General features: G+C 39.3%; 1 protein-coding gene across 7 annotated transcripts in view; it reads right to left on the bottom strand.

The window, feature by feature from the left end:
• Positions 1 to 2,145: 2,145 nt before the first annotated feature.
• cacna1ba (calcium voltage-gated channel subunit alpha1 Ba) overlaps positions 2,146 to 18,387 on the bottom strand; it is a 598,950-nt gene continuing 582,708 nt past the window's right edge. For 5 of the 7 annotated variants that reach the window (XM_087998494.1, XM_087998493.1, XM_087998495.1 and 2 more), the window contains 5 exons: positions 16,396 to 16,525; positions 14,614 to 14,721; positions 9,780 to 9,999; positions 6,203 to 6,426; positions 2,146 to 3,164 (listed from right to left, as the gene is read on the bottom strand). In XM_087998494.1, the coding sequence (XP_087854620.1) occupies positions 2,604 to 3,164; positions 6,203 to 6,426; positions 9,780 to 9,999; positions 14,614 to 14,721; positions 16,396 to 16,525 (1,243 nt within the window). In that variant the 3' untranslated portion in view covers positions 2,146 to 2,603. Of the gene's footprint in view, positions 3,165 to 6,202; positions 6,427 to 9,779; positions 10,000 to 12,392; positions 12,426 to 14,613; positions 14,722 to 16,395; positions 16,526 to 18,387 lie in introns of all 7 variants that reach the window. The other 2 variants (XM_087998499.1, XM_087998498.1) reach the window with 2 other exon arrangements.

Below are 18,387 nucleotides of genomic sequence, written 5' to 3'. Positions count from 1 at the left end.
ACTGCAGAAGTTCAAAGTTTGGCTGATAAATATCAATCAGGCAGCAAACTGTTAATCACAGGACCTTATTAGCTCCGGTCAAGTTGCATGGTTGGAACTCAGTAATTTACCCAACACTGTTTCATATATAAAGTTATCGCAACAAACTCCCAAATTTATAAATGTGTTTATCTTTCCCTTATTAAAAATGGACAGATGATGAATACATTGTATCAAAAAGTGGTACCAAGATAAACAATATTCCATGCACACACTTATCACATGCTAACATTACTTCATCAAAGTAAAACCACAAATAAACTGAATTCTGGATGTGAAAATAGTTGGGTGTATCTTGAGTTTGGCAACCTACTGTAAACAGATGAAGGGAAGGAGTGCAGTTCGAAGGTGCTAAAGCTGCACACAGAAAAGGTGGTGAGGCCACAGGTAACAGTTGACAGTGAACTGGCAAGAGTTTCCATTGTCATTTTTTGTCATTATTAGTTTTTTTTTCCTGTTTGTTTACCCACAGCAGCCCCACAATACTGACTTGGGAGAAAACAATTTTAAATAAGAGTGTTGACACTTTTTTGTACTTTTGTAGTACACAAAAAGGGAGATGTTTTCTTTAAACCCCCCCCCCCCGCCCCCCCCACCCCGTCACAATCAATTTCCAACATCACATCACAAACTATCATTTCCAAAACCATGGGAAAGTTTACCTTAAAAAAAGTCAATCCTTCTGCAAGATGTAGGTTCTATAATAATGAGTACAATTGGCGCATGCATTATTCACAATGTACGTTTGACTTAAAATTTCCTGTTAAACATTGCAGGATTAATTTTATCAATATATAGTCCCCTTCCCCCACCCAGCCAAGAATGGATTTCTTTAAAATATTAAATAATCATTGTGCCTTTGTTATAACAGAATCTATAAAACATTTGGTCACAATCATGCTGAAGCCTGAAACAGGAAAATCCAGCAGATAAAGCTACAGAAAGGACGATATTCTTTTTTGCCTGACAAATATCAACTTGTTGCATAGCCCTCCTGACAAACACATGGATCATCCTCTGTAACCCAGTGTTCTTACTCATCATTTGACTCTTCAAAGTGCACATTTTGTAGGCTATTTTCAACATATTTTCTTGAAAAGACTTACATGACAACGGCAACAGCAATGTTTTCCCACATATCCTTACAACATAGAAACTGTACACCATAGAACATGTGCTCATAACTGCTACAACCAAGTTTATAAGACTGGACATGCACTGTGAATTTTAAAGACAGCAAACATAATGCTGTACCGGTTCGCACATTGTTTCAGCACTGACCTTCCTATGTCTTAACTTCAGAAAAGATGAAAGCCTATATTTGCTTATCAACACCAAATAAAGTCTTTTGGCTCTATGTTTCAAATTTGATTTTTGCAACATGTCATTACTAATTTCAAGTTCGGTTCTCAAGAAACCATTTATGGACATTTTGATTTAAACCACTAGCATCATTCACCTATGCTTTCTAGCCATATCTCCCAGGGTTCCCACTTACCAGTTGAGATGCACTAAAGTAAAAGGCTGCATCTTGACTTAGGAGATATTTAAAAGGTTAGGCACTTGGAATTCAACAGTTGGAGCAAGAAATACATAGTGGAATGACATCAGGCTACCTCTTTACATACAAATGCTGACTTTTTGTACACTTATGAAAAACAAGTGCATGCCATGAAATTACTGTGACTATGCGCGCATCTTCACCAACAATTTACAAAATCAGGATCGCAGACCATGTTATCGCTATGGTGAATGAAAAGTAAAAAAGGCAGAAATGGTCAAATAAACAAATCAACAAAATAATTTAATAAGGTGTAAAAAGCAGCACACCAAAAGGCCTCTGGAGCCAAAGAAATGGTGCCGACAACTCCACAACTTGGAACTCAACATGTTGCAGAGGTTCTTGGTGCAGACGTGGACAATGCAGAGAAACGTGAAGACAAAGTGCAGTACAAGAGCAGAATTTGTTTACTGGCTCCATTCAAGACATTATTTTTCTCCATTATTAACATCAAGTCTTACATTGAAAATGTTTTGCTGTCTGTGTTAGTCTCTCAATATGCATTAAAATATCTTATTTCCCCACCCGCCTCTCCCCCCTCCCCCCACTCTGGTACTCAAAGTCTGTGATGAAAGGAGAGCCACCTTCTCACAACCTGTATGGTGAACAGGCGAGCTCATTCACCTTTTGCCCTAGTAGTTCACTAGAGCAGGCTACTGCATTTCATCAAGTTTTCTATGAATATATTTGTAAAGAAATTTGGCATCTGTTGTTTTCTGAAATAGCCAATGTAGGGAGGGAGATAGAAAAACAGATGTTTTCTAGAATGAAACAGTCTTTTGTTTTCTTCACTTCAAGTGAACCATGTTTCACTTGCAAATTCAGTGCAAAAACAAGCTGAAGCAACTCTTAAAAAATCAGATTTCTGGAACATTTTCCAGTTTCTAAATCCCCATGAATGCTGCATATTAATATACACTCTGAGCTCCGACAGAACACCCTGCAGATGATAAAACTCATCATATTAATGTATAATCTGTAAGAGTCTCGCTAGACTGCCATGCTAGCACCAGTCGTCTTCATCTGTTTCGCGATAATATTGCCGCTCTCCCGCGCCTGTCCCAGGACCCATGCTCATACCCAGGTTGCAGTGGTAGCCGTTTGGGACTCTGCGGCTTTGATGAGACTGAGATGTGAAAGGTGAGATGCAGGAAGTCCTGGGGGATCTGCCCGTAGTCGTGGCAACAGCCACCTCAAAGGTCAGAGTCTCCTCTGGCAGTGCAAGTCCATCGCTGTTGCAAGCTTCGCGGTGCCCCAGGTAAGGGTCTGATCCGATTCGCATCACCATTGGCTGTCTGCTCTCATCGCCAGCGTATGATTGGTTCTGGGAGTCGCTGCGCAGGAAAGTGTTGTGCTCTGACCGTCCACGGCTGAGTCTCCCTGGAGGAGTTGGGGGCAAAACACCGTGCAGGTTGCTAAACTGAGTTGGAGAGGAGTTTGCAGTTTTGTAGGTGACGCTGGGGCGCGGTGTTAGGGGGGTCTGCGGAAGCTGTCGTCGACCACGACACGGGGTGCTCACACCAGAGACTGACTGCAGAGGGCTGCCGTTAACCGAACCACTGCCCTAGATGAAAATTGGAACAAAGCAATTCAAAAAACAAAAGAACAGACGTACAGAAAGCAAAAAAAAGAGATTGAAAAAGGACGCACAGAGCCACATGACAGAAGAAATAAGGTGGAATGTTCAGACAAGCACCAAAAAGAGAAAGTAAAGTATGAGGCAAAATACATAGAGATGCAGAGAGAATTGGAAGGAAAAATGATTATCATCAGTGGCAAAATCAACTACTGAAAATATAGGAAAATAATTAGCAGTACTAAGCATTAAGCATACAAGGCAAAACCCCAGAAGAAGCTCATCTATAGGAAGAATACAGAGATAGGCAAAAAAAAAACAACAGAAATTTCATTGGTGCAGTGTTTAAAGAATAGTAATTAAAGTCAATTTGAGTAAACAGTTAATACATTTAAATCACGGTTTAAAGGTGTTACTTTCATCAATTAAAGTTGTTAAAATATGGTGCACTATTTTCTTTGCACCACTGAGCACAAGTTAAGTTCTTATGGAGTGATATGCCTTCAAATTTCACACTACCTGTATGCATTCATGAAACCACGGCTGTAAATGTAAGCAAGTTACACATGTTAAACATAGTGAACCTCCAGACTTCTTTATTACAGAAATGGTAAGAGAAACATAAGGAATAGCAGCATGCTTAGGCTATAAGTTCCCTCAAACCTGTTTTGCTAGGTAATAGGATCATGGTGAATCCTTAACCTTACCTCTACTTTCTCAAGAAAAAAAGTGCTGGAATAGCAGAGTAGAAGAATTTCAAGTTGTTGTGACAAACCAAAAGATCGAAACAACCAGTACAATGTGGTATTCACTCAAAGTAATGAATCAATTGGGATATTGGGCTACAAGTAGAAGTCACAAATACCTATAGATTCATTGCGGTTATCTCTTCAAAATGGTACCCTAGTATATAATACATAAAAATGCTATATAAGAGAGATATATCAGTAGCTATACACTATGTGCCAAGGGTGAACAAGATTCAATAAACATTGAACATAACACCTGCTTATTAACTGCAGCCTTATCTTCTGACTGATGTTGGGGTGAGAGCTCAGCATTTAACTTTGGCAATGAATGAAAATCTTTCTATTATTTATTTACTTGCATTATTTATCTATATTATTTCTCATCTAATCAGTATTTTTACAGTTATGCATTCCTAATATGTATGTAAAACAATGGTGTGCTAAATAAAAGATACTTTGTGAAACTTGAAAGGGTGCTTAAAAAATTTACAAGGATGTCACCAGGATTGGAGGAATTGAGCTATAGGAGAGGTTGAATAGGCTAGGACTGTTTTCCCTGGAGTGTCGCAGGTTGAGGGGTGACCTTATAGAGGTTTATAAAATCAGGAGGGGCACGGATAGGAGAAATAGACGAAGTATTTTCCCTGGGATGGGGGAGTCCAGAATTAGAGAGCATAGGTTTAGGGTGAGAGGGGAAAGATATAAAAGAGACCTCAGGGGCAACTTTTTCATGCAGAATATAGTACGTGTATGGAATGAGCTGCCAGAGGAAGCAGTGATGGCTAGTACAATTGCAACATTTAAAAGGCATCTGGATGGTTACATGAATAGGAAGGGTTTGGAGGGAGATGGTCCAGATGCTAGCAGGTGGGACTAGATTGGGTTGGGATATCTGGTCGGCATGGATGCACTGGATCGAAGAGTCTGTTTTCATGCTGTACATCTCTATGACTCTAATTCCCCTTAAGAAACCAAATATTCTTGAATCTATATTATATTTATTAATTCACAGGTTGAAGGAGTCGCTGTTTAGCCCAGCATTGATTGTCTATCCCTAGATGCCCAGGAGCTGTTAAAAGTCAACCACATTGACATAGGTCAAAAGTCACATGTAGACCAGACCAGGTAAGGATTGCAGTTCCCTCCCCTAAAGGACATTAGTGAACCAGATGGGTTTTCTATGACATTCAGCAATTGTTTCATGGTCATTATTAGACTCTGAATTCCAGATTTTTATTGAATTCAAATTCCATTGTCTGCCATGGCGAGATTTGCACTTGGTCTCAGAACATTACCCGGGTCTCTGGATTAACAGTGCAAAGATATCACCATGAGACCATCACAAATCTTTACTTTAAAAACTTACTAGCTCTCTTGAACCTAAATTGACCAAAAAAAAGGGCCTGTCTCTGTGCTGTATGACTCTATTATATCTGATCTATGATAAAAGTCCTCTTATGAATTTGTACTCATTTACTTCCCACTCACCAGCCCTCCCACTCACTTACCCCTTCCATCTCATCACTGTGAACAACATGATAGGAGAGTGATAGCGAGTCGGTGGAAACAAGCAAGGGAGAAAGTGGAGCGGAGAATAGGGGGGTCAGAGATGGAAACCATAAACAAGAAAGGCAGTGAGCAGGGTGGATTTGATGGAGTATCAGTGGCTATAAATGGTCAAAGGCCATACAGTGAAAACTGGTGGTCAGTTAGTTCAATTAGCTGCTTTGCAAATTAATGCTAACAGTGTTGGTTCAATTCCTACAGCAGCTGCAATATCGAGAAGGATTCCCCTTTTCTACCTCTCACCTTACCTGAGGTGTGGTGAACTTCAGGTTATATCACCACTGCCTGTCTCTCTGACATGACAGGACAGCCTATAGTCGGGAAGACTATGGTGACTTTACCTTTTAAGACACTAAACATTCCTACGGTATTTGGCTCTAACCTGCCTCACCTTCCTAACTTCCTTTTACTCTCCTGACCAGGTATTACTTCAAACATGACACAAAAGCAAAAAATAATATTTCTAACTTCAAAGATCTTAGCATAGGCAGTTTTTAAAGTATAAATCAGAATTAACTAGAGTTTAAGTCTGAAGAGTTCACCATAATACAATACTATGACAATAATTCAAAGATTTTTAAAAACCTGTGTTAACCTCGAAATTAACAGTTGTTTTTCAAAAGAAAACTTTAACATTCTCATCATCAGTTACTACCAAAAAAATTGACCATCACCAGTACAATTCCCTGCCGTGTGGTAATTTCTTCTCACCTGTCTGCGGAGGCTATAGTCTGGGCCTGCACTGGGAGATGTTGACCGGCTGTGATCTGTTGACTTGGGCTGTGGGGTTTCCCGACTGCCATATCGGTCACAGGAATAGTAACGTTGCTTCTCATTGGAGGATGGAGGTTTCCGCTCCTGTGATCTACCTCGTGAACGCTCCTTTGATTGTTGTTCTTTTTGGTGAGCCGCAGAACTGAAGTCATCCCTTTGGTCTGCAAGGAACATTGTCAGACAGAGCATTAACACGCAACTAAACGAGACTTCTGTTCAACAGTTAGTGTCCATACACAAGCACTATTCGTGGAAAGTGTTGTGTATTTTTGTAAGTATGGTGGACTGTCACTTTAAGAGTCCAATCTCATGACATAATGCCATTTTGAGTGGGAAACAACTCTCTCCAAACTTGCTGCATGGTCAAGTAAACACCTTGAGAATAAAATTGCTGCTGTACAAAACTTCAGCCTCCTTGTATTTCTTAGAACTTAACAGAGAGAGAAAAAGAGTCACCATTTTGAAATAAGTGACACCTCTTTGGTCCTACAGAGTAATACTGGAATTGAAATTTTAACTCTAGTTCTCTCCCTACAGTTGCTGACAGACCTGCTGAGTATCTCTAATACTTTCTGTGTTTGTCTCAGATTTCCAGCATCTGCAGAATGTTCCCTTTTTTTCTGAAAAGCCTCCAGTAAAAGTGTTGGGACAAAGTCTGGATGGATAAGCAAAGTGCCAATATATTTCAGAAATTTATAATTTTATTTTCTATGACTCAGATTTGAGGAAAATATATTATTTTGTTTTGCTGTTACGTAAATCGTTGGTTCTGTAAAGGGAAATGTTTTGTTTATTAAAAAAGAAGTTGTGATATGATGTGAATATACCTTTAAAGATGCATACCTTAAACCACTCTCAATCATTACATTCCTTGGAAAAATGTGATATATTATTCCCAGTTGGCAGACAGCCTGTAGCAGCAGTGATGGAAGTAAGAGGTATGATATTTAGCTGCCAGTCAATATTATTTATATACAGTCTTATCTTCAAGTAAAGAACCCACATCATTATTTCACCAATCCATGTGTGTGATGAGTTTACATCCAAGAGAACAAAGTAACAGACCCTACCCACTGTGTGTGCTGAGTTAGATGTTCTCGGCCAGCCTGAAAACAGGATGGAGCATATAGACGGCTTCACAGCCTTGATGTAGGGAGTGAAGAATTCAGCCAGAGTCCCGATTAAGACATAGCAATTCCAGCTGGAAAGTGTGGATTTCAGGTAAATGCAGGAGTTAGAATTGACTGCTGCTTCTGAAGAGTCATATCAGAATTGAAATGTTAACTCTCGTTCCCTCTCTACAGATGCTGCCAGACCTGTTGAGCTTCTGCAGCACTTTCTGTTTTTTTGTTTCAGATCAGCAACATCTGCAGTATTTTGCTTTTATTTTTGCTTCATAATATGCTTTACTGCAGGCTGAAAATACCACAAGCAGAAAGTGCAACATATATAATACTCCCCATTTTTTGGTTACTAGTGGAGGAAACATCTGTTGCTTGAACAGCTTGTTAAACTATGGTCCTTTCTGCTCCATAAAATGGCATTATTTTTAAAAAGTGCAAATGGTTACTCTTTGGTGTTCTGACTCATATTTATCTCTTAATCAATATCACCATTATCAATTAGCTGGTAATTATCAACTTGACATTTCTGGGAGCTTACTGTTTATCCATTGTCAGAAACATTGTGGGCACTATATCAAGGACTACAGTTCTAAAAGCCTTTGGGGATGCCTTGAGAATGTGAATGATGCTATTTAAATGCAGTTCTCTCTTTATTCTGCAATGATATAGGATCATATATAACTGACATGCACCAGTTAGGGAGGATGCAACAAGGGAAGATATCTTTTCTCATCAGTCACTCTTTTGGAGTTGCAAATCCACACCACAGAATTCTTAAAATTCACAAGAATCAAATACAGTTCTCCTGAATGTATTCAGAAAACACAGGAGTCACATCTGCTCGGTGCAGACAATTTTTTCCAGTTCTTTGATCGGTACTTGACACACGTTCTTGCAATTTGCTGAAGCAAATTATTTTTATTTGCAGAGCTGTAACAAATGACAAAACTAGAACGTGTTTTTTTTATTATGTTCGCTTCAATCCAGTGATTTTATGGATTTTAGGAGATCCCACATTTCATTTGTACAGGAGACTATATCAGAATTCTCCATGCATCCAGCTTTTAGTTATCCATCTCCCAGGTAAGATGCAGGAGCTTCCCCTCTTTAATTATGTTTTGGATCATGTGATGATGTTGATCATTTAACAAGGTTAGGTTGACCTTGTTTTATTTTTGTCAGAGAGATCATAAAAGCAACAAATACGAAAGGTCTGGCTTTGAAGGGTCAGTTTGATTATAACTAACTGCTTCAGACAAAAGGCTTTCAAGTTTAAAAAAATCTGTACAATGAAAGGTGTGTAGCCAGTTCTCCCAGCTCAGCTTACTTCTGGTTTGGTCTGGCTATTCACTGAACGCAGTCAATCTTTTGAAAAAGCTGCTAGACCCAAAGAAGTAAGTCCATGATGGTACTCTGTCTCTGACCTGTCTCCTGTAAGACTCTATGTTTCAGTTTACTTTTTGTGCCAAGGGGTATTTATGGGGATTGTTGCAAATATTGGGAACAGCAGCATTAAGTTGTGATGACCTGTTGAGTTTTCAGATAGGTTAAATTATTTGGTATTCTGTTCTCTTTTGTTTATGTTTCATTTGGTAATCTTGTAAATAAGTTACATTTTGTTTGAAATTAAGTGGTTTGACCAACTGTATCATTCCTGGAATATCCGCATTACACCTCCTTAAAACAACAAGGAACGTTAGTGTCTGGGCTACTTTCTTGAAATGTTTTGAGGGGGTCTGGTCCATAACAATCCTTTGATTGTCGCTGACATCAATCCTTCTAGTTTTATGAAGGACAATGTCATAGTCTCATCATCAGAAAACTAAAAACTCCCACCACACCACCGTTGTTGTTTTCCCATTGCCACGCAGTCATTGTAATGAAGTCAGCCAGGTGGACCTCGCAAAATGTGAGTTCCCTGTTGGGGCTGTTACCTTGTTCAGTTAGGGAGCCCTGGCTGACAGATAAGAACAGGAATGTCAGATATTCTGTTCGCTATGGGAGCTGGCTCTGAGGAAGCTCAATCAGGGTCAAAGACTCTCTATATGTATTTAAAGTGTGACTTGGTAATGGGATACAAGCCTCAATGGAGTTATTTCACCATTTTATGAGGAACACATTTATGGGACAGGGTCGTGTTAAAGTTGACACAGAGTGCACTAAGAGCTAGACTAAAACAACCTATACTCATTTTATACAGCACCTGTGGCAGCAACAGTTATGGAAGACCATCTTCAGTTTTACCTACTCCAACTCTACCATACTCCCAGTAACTAAATGTACCTTTAAAGATATCCTCCTTTCAGATAATAAATGTCCTTGCCAAGAAATTTCACACATCTTTCATACAATTCCTAATTCTTCAATTTTATGGAATCCTGGTTTGTTACCTGTTTCTCCATCTGCATGCCGAGTGGGAGATCTCTCCAGTGACCGTTGTTTTTTCTCTTTTCTGCGATGGCAGCGGTGCTGATGGTGGTGGTGGTGATGATGAGGCATTCGTTCTGGGATAACCCGCTCCAGAGAGTAATCAGGGAGATGCATTCCGTGAGATCTCTGTGGCGTCAGCGTAGAGATAGAACGCTTCATGGGGCTTGTGTCTGGAATTGGCTACACAACAATATTAGAAACAGACATAAAAGTCAAAGTATAGCAGAGATGATGGTAACATTTTATTGTGTAATTCTGTTGATGGTGGGATATACAAATCTTCTTAATATGACACTATTAAACCTTAACACTGAAAAAAAAAGTTCAAACTGTTACTTATGTTAATTCAAATGTCTTTTCTTTAATTAATTCAGAGGTTTTAGATTGCCTGGGCAAGCACTAATTGTTACCCCTCCCTCCCCCAATCTTGAGAAAATGGGAGTGACCCACCTTCTTGAATAGCTGGAGTACTTGGAACGTAGGGACATTCCAACAATGTTATTAGAGAGGGAGCTCCACGATTTTGTATAAGCAACACTGGAGGAATAGTTTCTCTGTGTTTAAACTTTCAAGTGTTTAGAAAATTTTGATTAGATTCCCTACAGTGTGAAAACAGGCCCTTCGACTCAACAAGTCCACATCGACCCTCCGAAGAGCAAACCACCCCCCCTACATTTACCCCTGACTAATGCACCTAGTACTACGGGCAATTTAGCATGGTCAATTCACCTAACCTGGACATCTTTGGACTGTGGGAGGAAACCACAGCACCCAAAGGAAACCCCCACAGACACGGGGAGAACGTTCAAACTCCACACAGACAGTTACCCGAGGAGGGAATTGAACCCGGGTCCCTGGTGTTGTAAGGCAGCAGTGCTAACCACTGAGCCACTGTGCCGCCCCAAACGCCTGAACTTTTAAACACCTGAATTTGTTTAAGATTTATCTCGACAAAGCAATGGAAGAAAAATCACCTGCTCAGGTTGGCTTTCTGGATTTTAAATATTAAACAACACAGGATTCCTGGAAAGCCAAGCATCTTCAACTGAATGAACTGGATTAATAATGAAATTTAGGAGTTGATCTTCTGGCAGGCAAATATGTTTATCAATCAGTCATAATGTCATATTCAGGCTCTGTCTGATCCAGTCTGGACATTTACTTTTATCTCAGTACCAGTTGTAAACAATTGTTAATGACACTTTAAAGGCTTTTTTGATACTGCCAAATAGGTGTTTATGTATTGCTATTGTCGCAAGAATGCACCTCATAAATATACCATGGTTTTAAGTCATTCACTCCAACTGCATTATTAGGAAAAATCGACCATAGTTTAACAGAAATAGTTATCACTCAGAATGATTGATGATAAGCCTAAATTGACCCACACTAGGCCATGATTTCTATACATGTGTATCTTACAATTCAAGGAAGCTAGTTAATTTTTATGAGCAAGGCATTTCTTGATTGCATGTTTCAGTAAATTTTTCTTATATTTGTTATTATTGAAACATTTACATTAATGCTTAAATTATTCCTTTATTTTCCTACTTTGTACCTGATATTTTCTACTTTGTAACTGAGTCGTAGGGGTGTGAGACACACTGCCTGCAACAGTAGTAGAATCGCCAAATTTAAGGACATTTAAATGGATAAACATATGGATGAAAATGGAATAGTATAGAATAGATGGGCTTCAGATTGCTTTCACAGGTCAGTGCAACATCAAGGCTGAAGGGCCTATACTGCACGGGAATGTTCTATGTTCTATTTTGTACCTAGCTACCTTTGGCCCTAGGATGGTGATGCAAATGGCAACTTTGTACACTTTTCACTATACTCCTATATCCCTGTACTTGAGTACATGTGACAATAAAACCTAATTCTAATTAAATTATTGCTCATTGTGGAATGCCTGATTAATCAATACATTGTAGTTTAAGTTAGAACAAGCAAGCATATAACTATTACATGGAAGTACAAGCAAGCTAGATGCAAAACTCAAGTACATTTTGTACAAGCCCAAGCAGTCTTTCATTGTTTATTCCTGGTATAAATAAATTCAAACTGAACTTTAACACATCATTTTTTTCCATTATGGGCACTTTAATCCTGAATAGAATTTTGAATCTGTTTTCAAACACCCAATGTTCCAAATCTTACTGACCATTGTTGATTTCATGCACACCAATCAGGATTTGTAGTCACAGCATGCAATTTTATTAACAAATGCAATGAGTGGAGAGCATGCTTTGTAGCAGCTCTCTTTAAGATGTAACTGTAGTGCATGGGTTTTATACACTCATTCGGCACGGTGGCACAGTGGTTAGCACTCCTACCTCACAGTGCCAGAGACCAGGGCTTTTTCAGCAATTTCTGCTTTTGTTTCTGATTTACTGCATTTGCAGTTCTTTTGGTTTGTACAAATGCAACTATAGGTCTGAAATGATGCCTGGGTACTCTCAGCAGCACAAGTGCAACTGGGGCTGCGTTTATATGAAATTATAGGAAAATGCATAAAGGACAAAGGACTGAAATAACAAAATAATGTGGATGAGATACAAGTTACATACTGCAAGGACACTCCCAGATGATCGAGATGTTTTCTTCAGCAAAAGGTCGAGTAAAACGACACAGTGAAGCAGCCCATAGCACAGCATTCACAGGGTAGGGCGAGGTTAGGACAGGTGGGTGAGGTGAAAACAGAGAAAAAGCACAGCAAACCAAAACACCAGATACATTTATAAAAGCAAAACCAATCAACCCAGAATGTTAGACACCACAAGGAAAAAACAGATAAGGGGCAAGTGACAGTATTAACACAGAAAGATCATTACGAGAATAAGACGGAAGTCAGTGAAATAAGAAGTCAGGTTAGGGGATGATGGAAAGGATGGATGAGGCAAATGTTGTTTGGAATGAGAAAGACAAAGCACAAAAATTATGAAATGTTACAGCAATTGATCTCACAACAACAAGCAATCACAAGTTTATTTTTGTCAAATAATTTAACCAGCCTGGATGAGAGAACAAGCAACATGTACTGTGATTGAAGCCGATAGTTTAAATTATAAAGGAAAAGAATATTACAAATAGAATGCGTTGTAACCAGGGCATTATCAAACAATGGTATTACTTTAAGACAAGTATAAAAATATCATTGTAATGGCTAATCATTGAAAATGAATAAATTCTGAAAGTACATATTTCATTTGAAAGTATAAAACGTCAATCTCAGGTGAACACAATGAACCCAGAGTGTGGGCTTCACCATCAGAAGAGTGAACAGATTTGTTTTAAATCTTTGGAGGAAACTTGATCTTAGTGGTATCCAGAGATCAAATTTTAAAAGTGTGAATGATTTTGGTTGGTTTTTGGTTTAAATTCTTCTGTTTGATTATCTTTGAGACTTTATTTCAAACACACATTTACTTACCTAAGCACTCAATGTTTTCAGATGACACTCAGAAATTAGGTGCAATTGCCTCAGTAAGAATTCTTTCTGAAGCTGATTTTAAATTATATCTTGAATTGTAAACACTTCCAGTGGGTTAGCTCTGTCATTATTATCAAAGACTGTACTTATTAACGTTACCTTCAATTTCTTAAGTGGTAATAGAGACTTAAAATAATTAATAAAAGGCTTAATTAACCATAAGACCATAAGACATAGGAGTGGAAGTAAGGCCATTCGGCCCATCGAGTCCACTCCACCATTCAATCATGGCTGATGCGCATTTCAGCTCCACTTACCAGCTTTCTCCCCGTAGCCCTTAATTCCTCTAGACAACAAGAATCTATCAATCTCGGCCTTGAAGACATTTAGCGTCCCGGCTTCCACTGCACTCCGTGGCAATGAATTCCACAGGCCCACCACTCTCTGGCTGAAGAAATGTCTCCGCATTTCTGTTCTGAAATTACCCCCTCTAATTCTAAGGCTGTCCTAGTCTCCTCGTCTAACGGAAACAATTTCCTAGCATCCACCTTTTCCAAGCCATGTATTATTTTGTACGTCTCTATTAAGTCTCCCCTTAATCTTCTAAACTCCAACGAATACAATCCCAGTATCCTCAGCCGTTCCTCAAATTTGTAAGGATGCCCAAAAACAAATTTTAAAAAATCAAAGTCTGCCTTACAATAAGTAAAACTGAGCAGAGTAAATAAGGTGTATATTGTACATACACTTAATGTCATCAATTGCTAATGGCCCTTACAGGCTTTACAGAAAGAGGACAATAACCTTTCTCTTGTATATTTAATGTTTATTTTCTCATGATTCACCTCTACAGACTTGCTTGAATCTCATCATTATATAAGGTAATGGGCCTGAAAGGGTTAATGTTAGAAATTGCATGATGTATAGCCTTGGAAGGAGTCTAGTTTAAGATCCTTATGGGTCAGATGCGTCATCCCTGGCCCCTGATACTCTTAATGATTATGGCTAACAAGCCAACGTAGCTTTTACCTCTGTTATCACACAATAAACTAGGTCTGGTTGTCATGCCTCTTCATACTAAGACTCACAAAAGGTTCACCCTCTACCACTGTTTACCAATCAGGTCATTTGCACCATTACAAAATGGAAGATTGGTAATAGCACTTTTCCCCAACCATTAGCTGGAGAACTCATCCTGCAGCACAGACAATGTCTACAGCATTTTGTGATAATTTTGCGGTGTACAACATTCCTTCAAATTGGGATTTGTCTAGATTCTGTGTGCGCATCAAAATACTCCAAGCACATTATCAAGATGTGAAATCTTTACATTTCCCTTTTATTTGCGAATCACTTACCTGGGTTTCTGCTGTTAATCGAGGCATTGATGCTGCACGTCCTTGAGTCTCAAGGCCCGGTTGATCAGTCTGATTTGAATCAGACCCTATCTCTCTCATCTCCACAGCCTGTGCAAGAGCAAGTCAACACCAGTACTTTTCCATTCAATTCAATTCATCATAGCTTCACTGTTCACTGAGATTAAATCTCTACTAAAATAGTTGCACCATCTAAACAGATAAATAATTAAAAACTAGCAATGTTCATTTTTCATTGGGATTTTTTGACCTTTCAATGACAGAGATGACAAGGTATTGTATCTGAAATTTGGAGTACTGTAGATACTGTAAATCTACAACAAAAACAGAAAATGCTGGAGAAATTCAGTAGTATCTGTGAAGAGAGAAACAAAGACACATCATGTGTACCTGGAGCAGGTATGCTGTTATCTGATAGCAAAACCAAGACAAAAAGAAAAGCTAAAACACCCAAATGAAAAGAAACAAACTGGGATTACAGTATAAAATTACTGAATTCAACAGGGAATCCAGAAGATTATAAAGCAGTGGTTTTATTTATCAACATTGAATCCCGCAGTGTGGAAGTAGGCTATTCAGTCCATTGAATCCATACCAACCCTTTAAAGAGTATCTGACTCAGACCTATCCCATCCCAGTAACTCTGTGTTTCCCGTGGCTAACCTCCCTAACCTGCACATCTTTGAACTGTGGGAAGAAACCAAAGCACCTGGAAGAAATCCATACAGACACAGTGAGAATGTGCAAACTCCAAGCACGCAGTTGTCCCAGAGTGGAATCAAATTGGGTCCATGGTGCTGTGAGGCAGCAGTGCTAACCACTGAGCCACCGTGTCACCCCACAGGTCAGATCTCAACTTGCTGAAAGCTGCATACTTATTTAATTACAGCACAGGGGCTGGAAAATGGAGATGTTTGTGTCACAATAGTTCAGAGGTGGTGTAGTGGATCAGTGGTTAGCACTGCTGCCTCACAGCAACGGAGACCCAGGTTTGATCCCAGCCTCGGGGCGACTGTCTGTGGGAAGTTTGCACAATCTCTTTGTGTCAGTGTGGGTTTCCTCCCACAATCCCATAGATGTGCAGGTCAGGTGAATTGGTAATGTTAAATTGCCCATAGTGTTAGGTGCATTAGTCAGGAGTAAAGAGAGGGTAGGGGAATGGGTCTGCGTGGGTTCCTCTTCGGAGGGTTGGTGTGGACTTCTTGGGCTGAAGGGCCTGTTTCCATACTGTAAGGAATCTAATCTACATTTTAGTGTTAATTTCCTTGAACAGTGGATTACTTGAAAACAATGTCATGCCATTTTAATGATTTTAGATGCTGACTGATCATGGAAATTGTGGAACACAGACCTATCTATTTAATAGAATTAGAGCCACACTTTTAGTAGCATGCCTTCTGTTGTCTCTTTGAGGTAGGAAGGTGCAGGTGCTCAGGCAGACAGTGTGCTGTGAATTCATGTTCCCTAGAGACTAAACTTGCAACCTGCATTTCCATAGTGTAAAAACATAAATACCACAAGAACCAGCTATGGACTATTCTCAATCCTCATTCTTTAAATGTTGGCCTTTTCAACATTACTTTAACAAAATGTCACATATTATTCATTCAGTCACATGCATCCAATGGACAAGATGCACCTTACAAGATCAATTAATAACAGCAAGCTTGAGATATGATTTTGGCCACGGTCACTCTCAGTTGTCAATGGGAATTATTAAGTGCATTGAAGAATTATCTTGCAAATTAAATATTAACATCATACCTGAGGGCTGCTTTGCAGACCTGGAGTTTCATCTGCCTGACTCAGTTCAGGCTTTCGTAGTTTGGCTTCAGTAAATGCCTCCTGGGCCTGTAACCAGGGTGAGGATTCTTTGAGCCCACCTTGATACAAACTAAGTGACAGAAAATGTAATTATTACAGCGCTGCCCACTCTGTGAAGGAAAACAACCTGCTCTGTTATAACCTGACTGGCAACACATTTCCAAGCAGTTTGCGATATATAAGTTCTTTATTCTAAGGACACATAGACTGTGGTGTGAAATTCTCAGACACACAAAAAACTCAGCCCTGATAAAGTATAATGTAATGAGCATTGAGAATAGGTTCCCTGAGGAGAAACACAATCAGATGAAGGAGCTATGTTAATAATCAGCTACTTAAAATCAAAGTTAAGAATCACACATCACCAGATTATAGTCCAACAGACTTATTTGAAAGTATTAGCTTTCCACCCTTGAAAGCTAGTGCTTGCAAATAAACTTGTTGGACTATAACCTGGTGTTGTGTGATTTTTAACTTTGAGAAAGTGAGGACTGCAGATGCTGGAGCTCAGAGTCGAGAATGTAGTGCTGGAAAAGCACAGCAGGTCAGGCAGCATCCGAGGAGCAGGAGAATCGAAATTGTGGGCACAAGCCCTTCATCAGGAATAAGCCATTCCTGAAACATCGATTCTTCTGCTCCTCAAATGCTGCCTGACCTGCTGTGCTTTTCCAGCACTACACTCTTGATTTTTAACTTTGTCCACACCAGTCCAACACAGGCACCTCCAAATCATGACTACTTAAAATCAGAATGGAAACAAGTAATAATAGATTTGGCTGTGTGAAGGTGTTCAGTATTTGAACAACATATGCAAAGTTACACACAGCAATAATTAGACAATATACAGCAGCTGACTAAACAATGTCCTCAACATTGGTTAAAGAGACCAATTCGTTATTCTGCAATACCATGGTGTACAAGGAATGCAGTGAAGAGCTTTTACATGATTTATGACATCAAGCCATGATCCAAGAGGGTTAACATTTGCCTCGAAGGCGCAGGTCCCTTTAATATCAATGAGACCATTCACTACCATCCTCTGACAAATGACAAATTTGGATTATTGAGCGTCAAACAAGATTAATGTGAAAGTATTTGGCATCTCAAGTGAAAGGAGCCAGACATTAAATGCATTACTCTTAAAAGCATGGATGGATACTATTGGGAATACCTGGTGGAAATGTCAGCTTGGGTTTTAGCCTCGAGATGAGTTCCACAAAAGGATGCTGTTAAGGGGCCAGAAAAGGCTGAAGAATAGATTTCACAAATAATCTGTAGATTTTAATTGCAAGGTTTTTATAATTATTTATTCTGTTGGTTTCCTCCCCAAAGCAGCCTGACTGACAAATGGCGCTCATGTGGTCAGGAACCTAATTGACAAGGCTAAAGCCTACAAGAGCAGGTCAGTGTATTGGGAAAGCAAGAGAGATCATGAGGGAGCAGAGTAGAAGGAATCTAATGGTGATCATGACGGACCATGCAGATTACTTGGGAGGAAGGTAAAGGGGAGACAGAAGGAAAACCTGGTCACTTGTTAATTGTGAAGAGAACACTTCTGTTCTTCTTGGCCCACAAGTAATGCTGAAAAAGCACTTATTGATTCAGGCCTTTAGGCTGTTGGTTTTCTCCAGAACTGGTTAAACCTGGTTTAAATGAATTAGTACAGAATAACTGTTAGAGTGAAGGATGGCAGTCTCATTATGTTATGTAGCTGACAAGCCCACATTATTGCTTGCCTGTCTCTCATCCATTTTGGTTAAAATTAGAAGATACATTGGGTACTTATTTTATGGTTGATGATATTTAAACCTTTAGCAAGACTTGACACAACTTTTTTTTGGGAGTTGGGCTTTGTCCCATTTATTCCAAAGGTGTTGATAACAAAGCACCACTAATCCTCATGGAACAATTACAGCAGACCCCAACTGTTGT

The sequence above is a fragment of the Chiloscyllium plagiosum genome, unplaced genomic scaffold (genome assembly GCF_037043375.1).
Source record: "Chiloscyllium plagiosum isolate Xiang-an unplaced genomic scaffold, Cpla_swu_hap1 HiC_scaffold_21, whole genome shotgun sequence".
Classification (NCBI taxonomy): Eukaryota; Metazoa; Chordata; class Chondrichthyes; order Orectolobiformes; family Hemiscylliidae; genus Chiloscyllium; species Chiloscyllium plagiosum.
The sequence above is the reverse complement of the archived record's forward strand: the minus strand, read 5'-3'. Positions and strand labels throughout refer to the sequence as shown.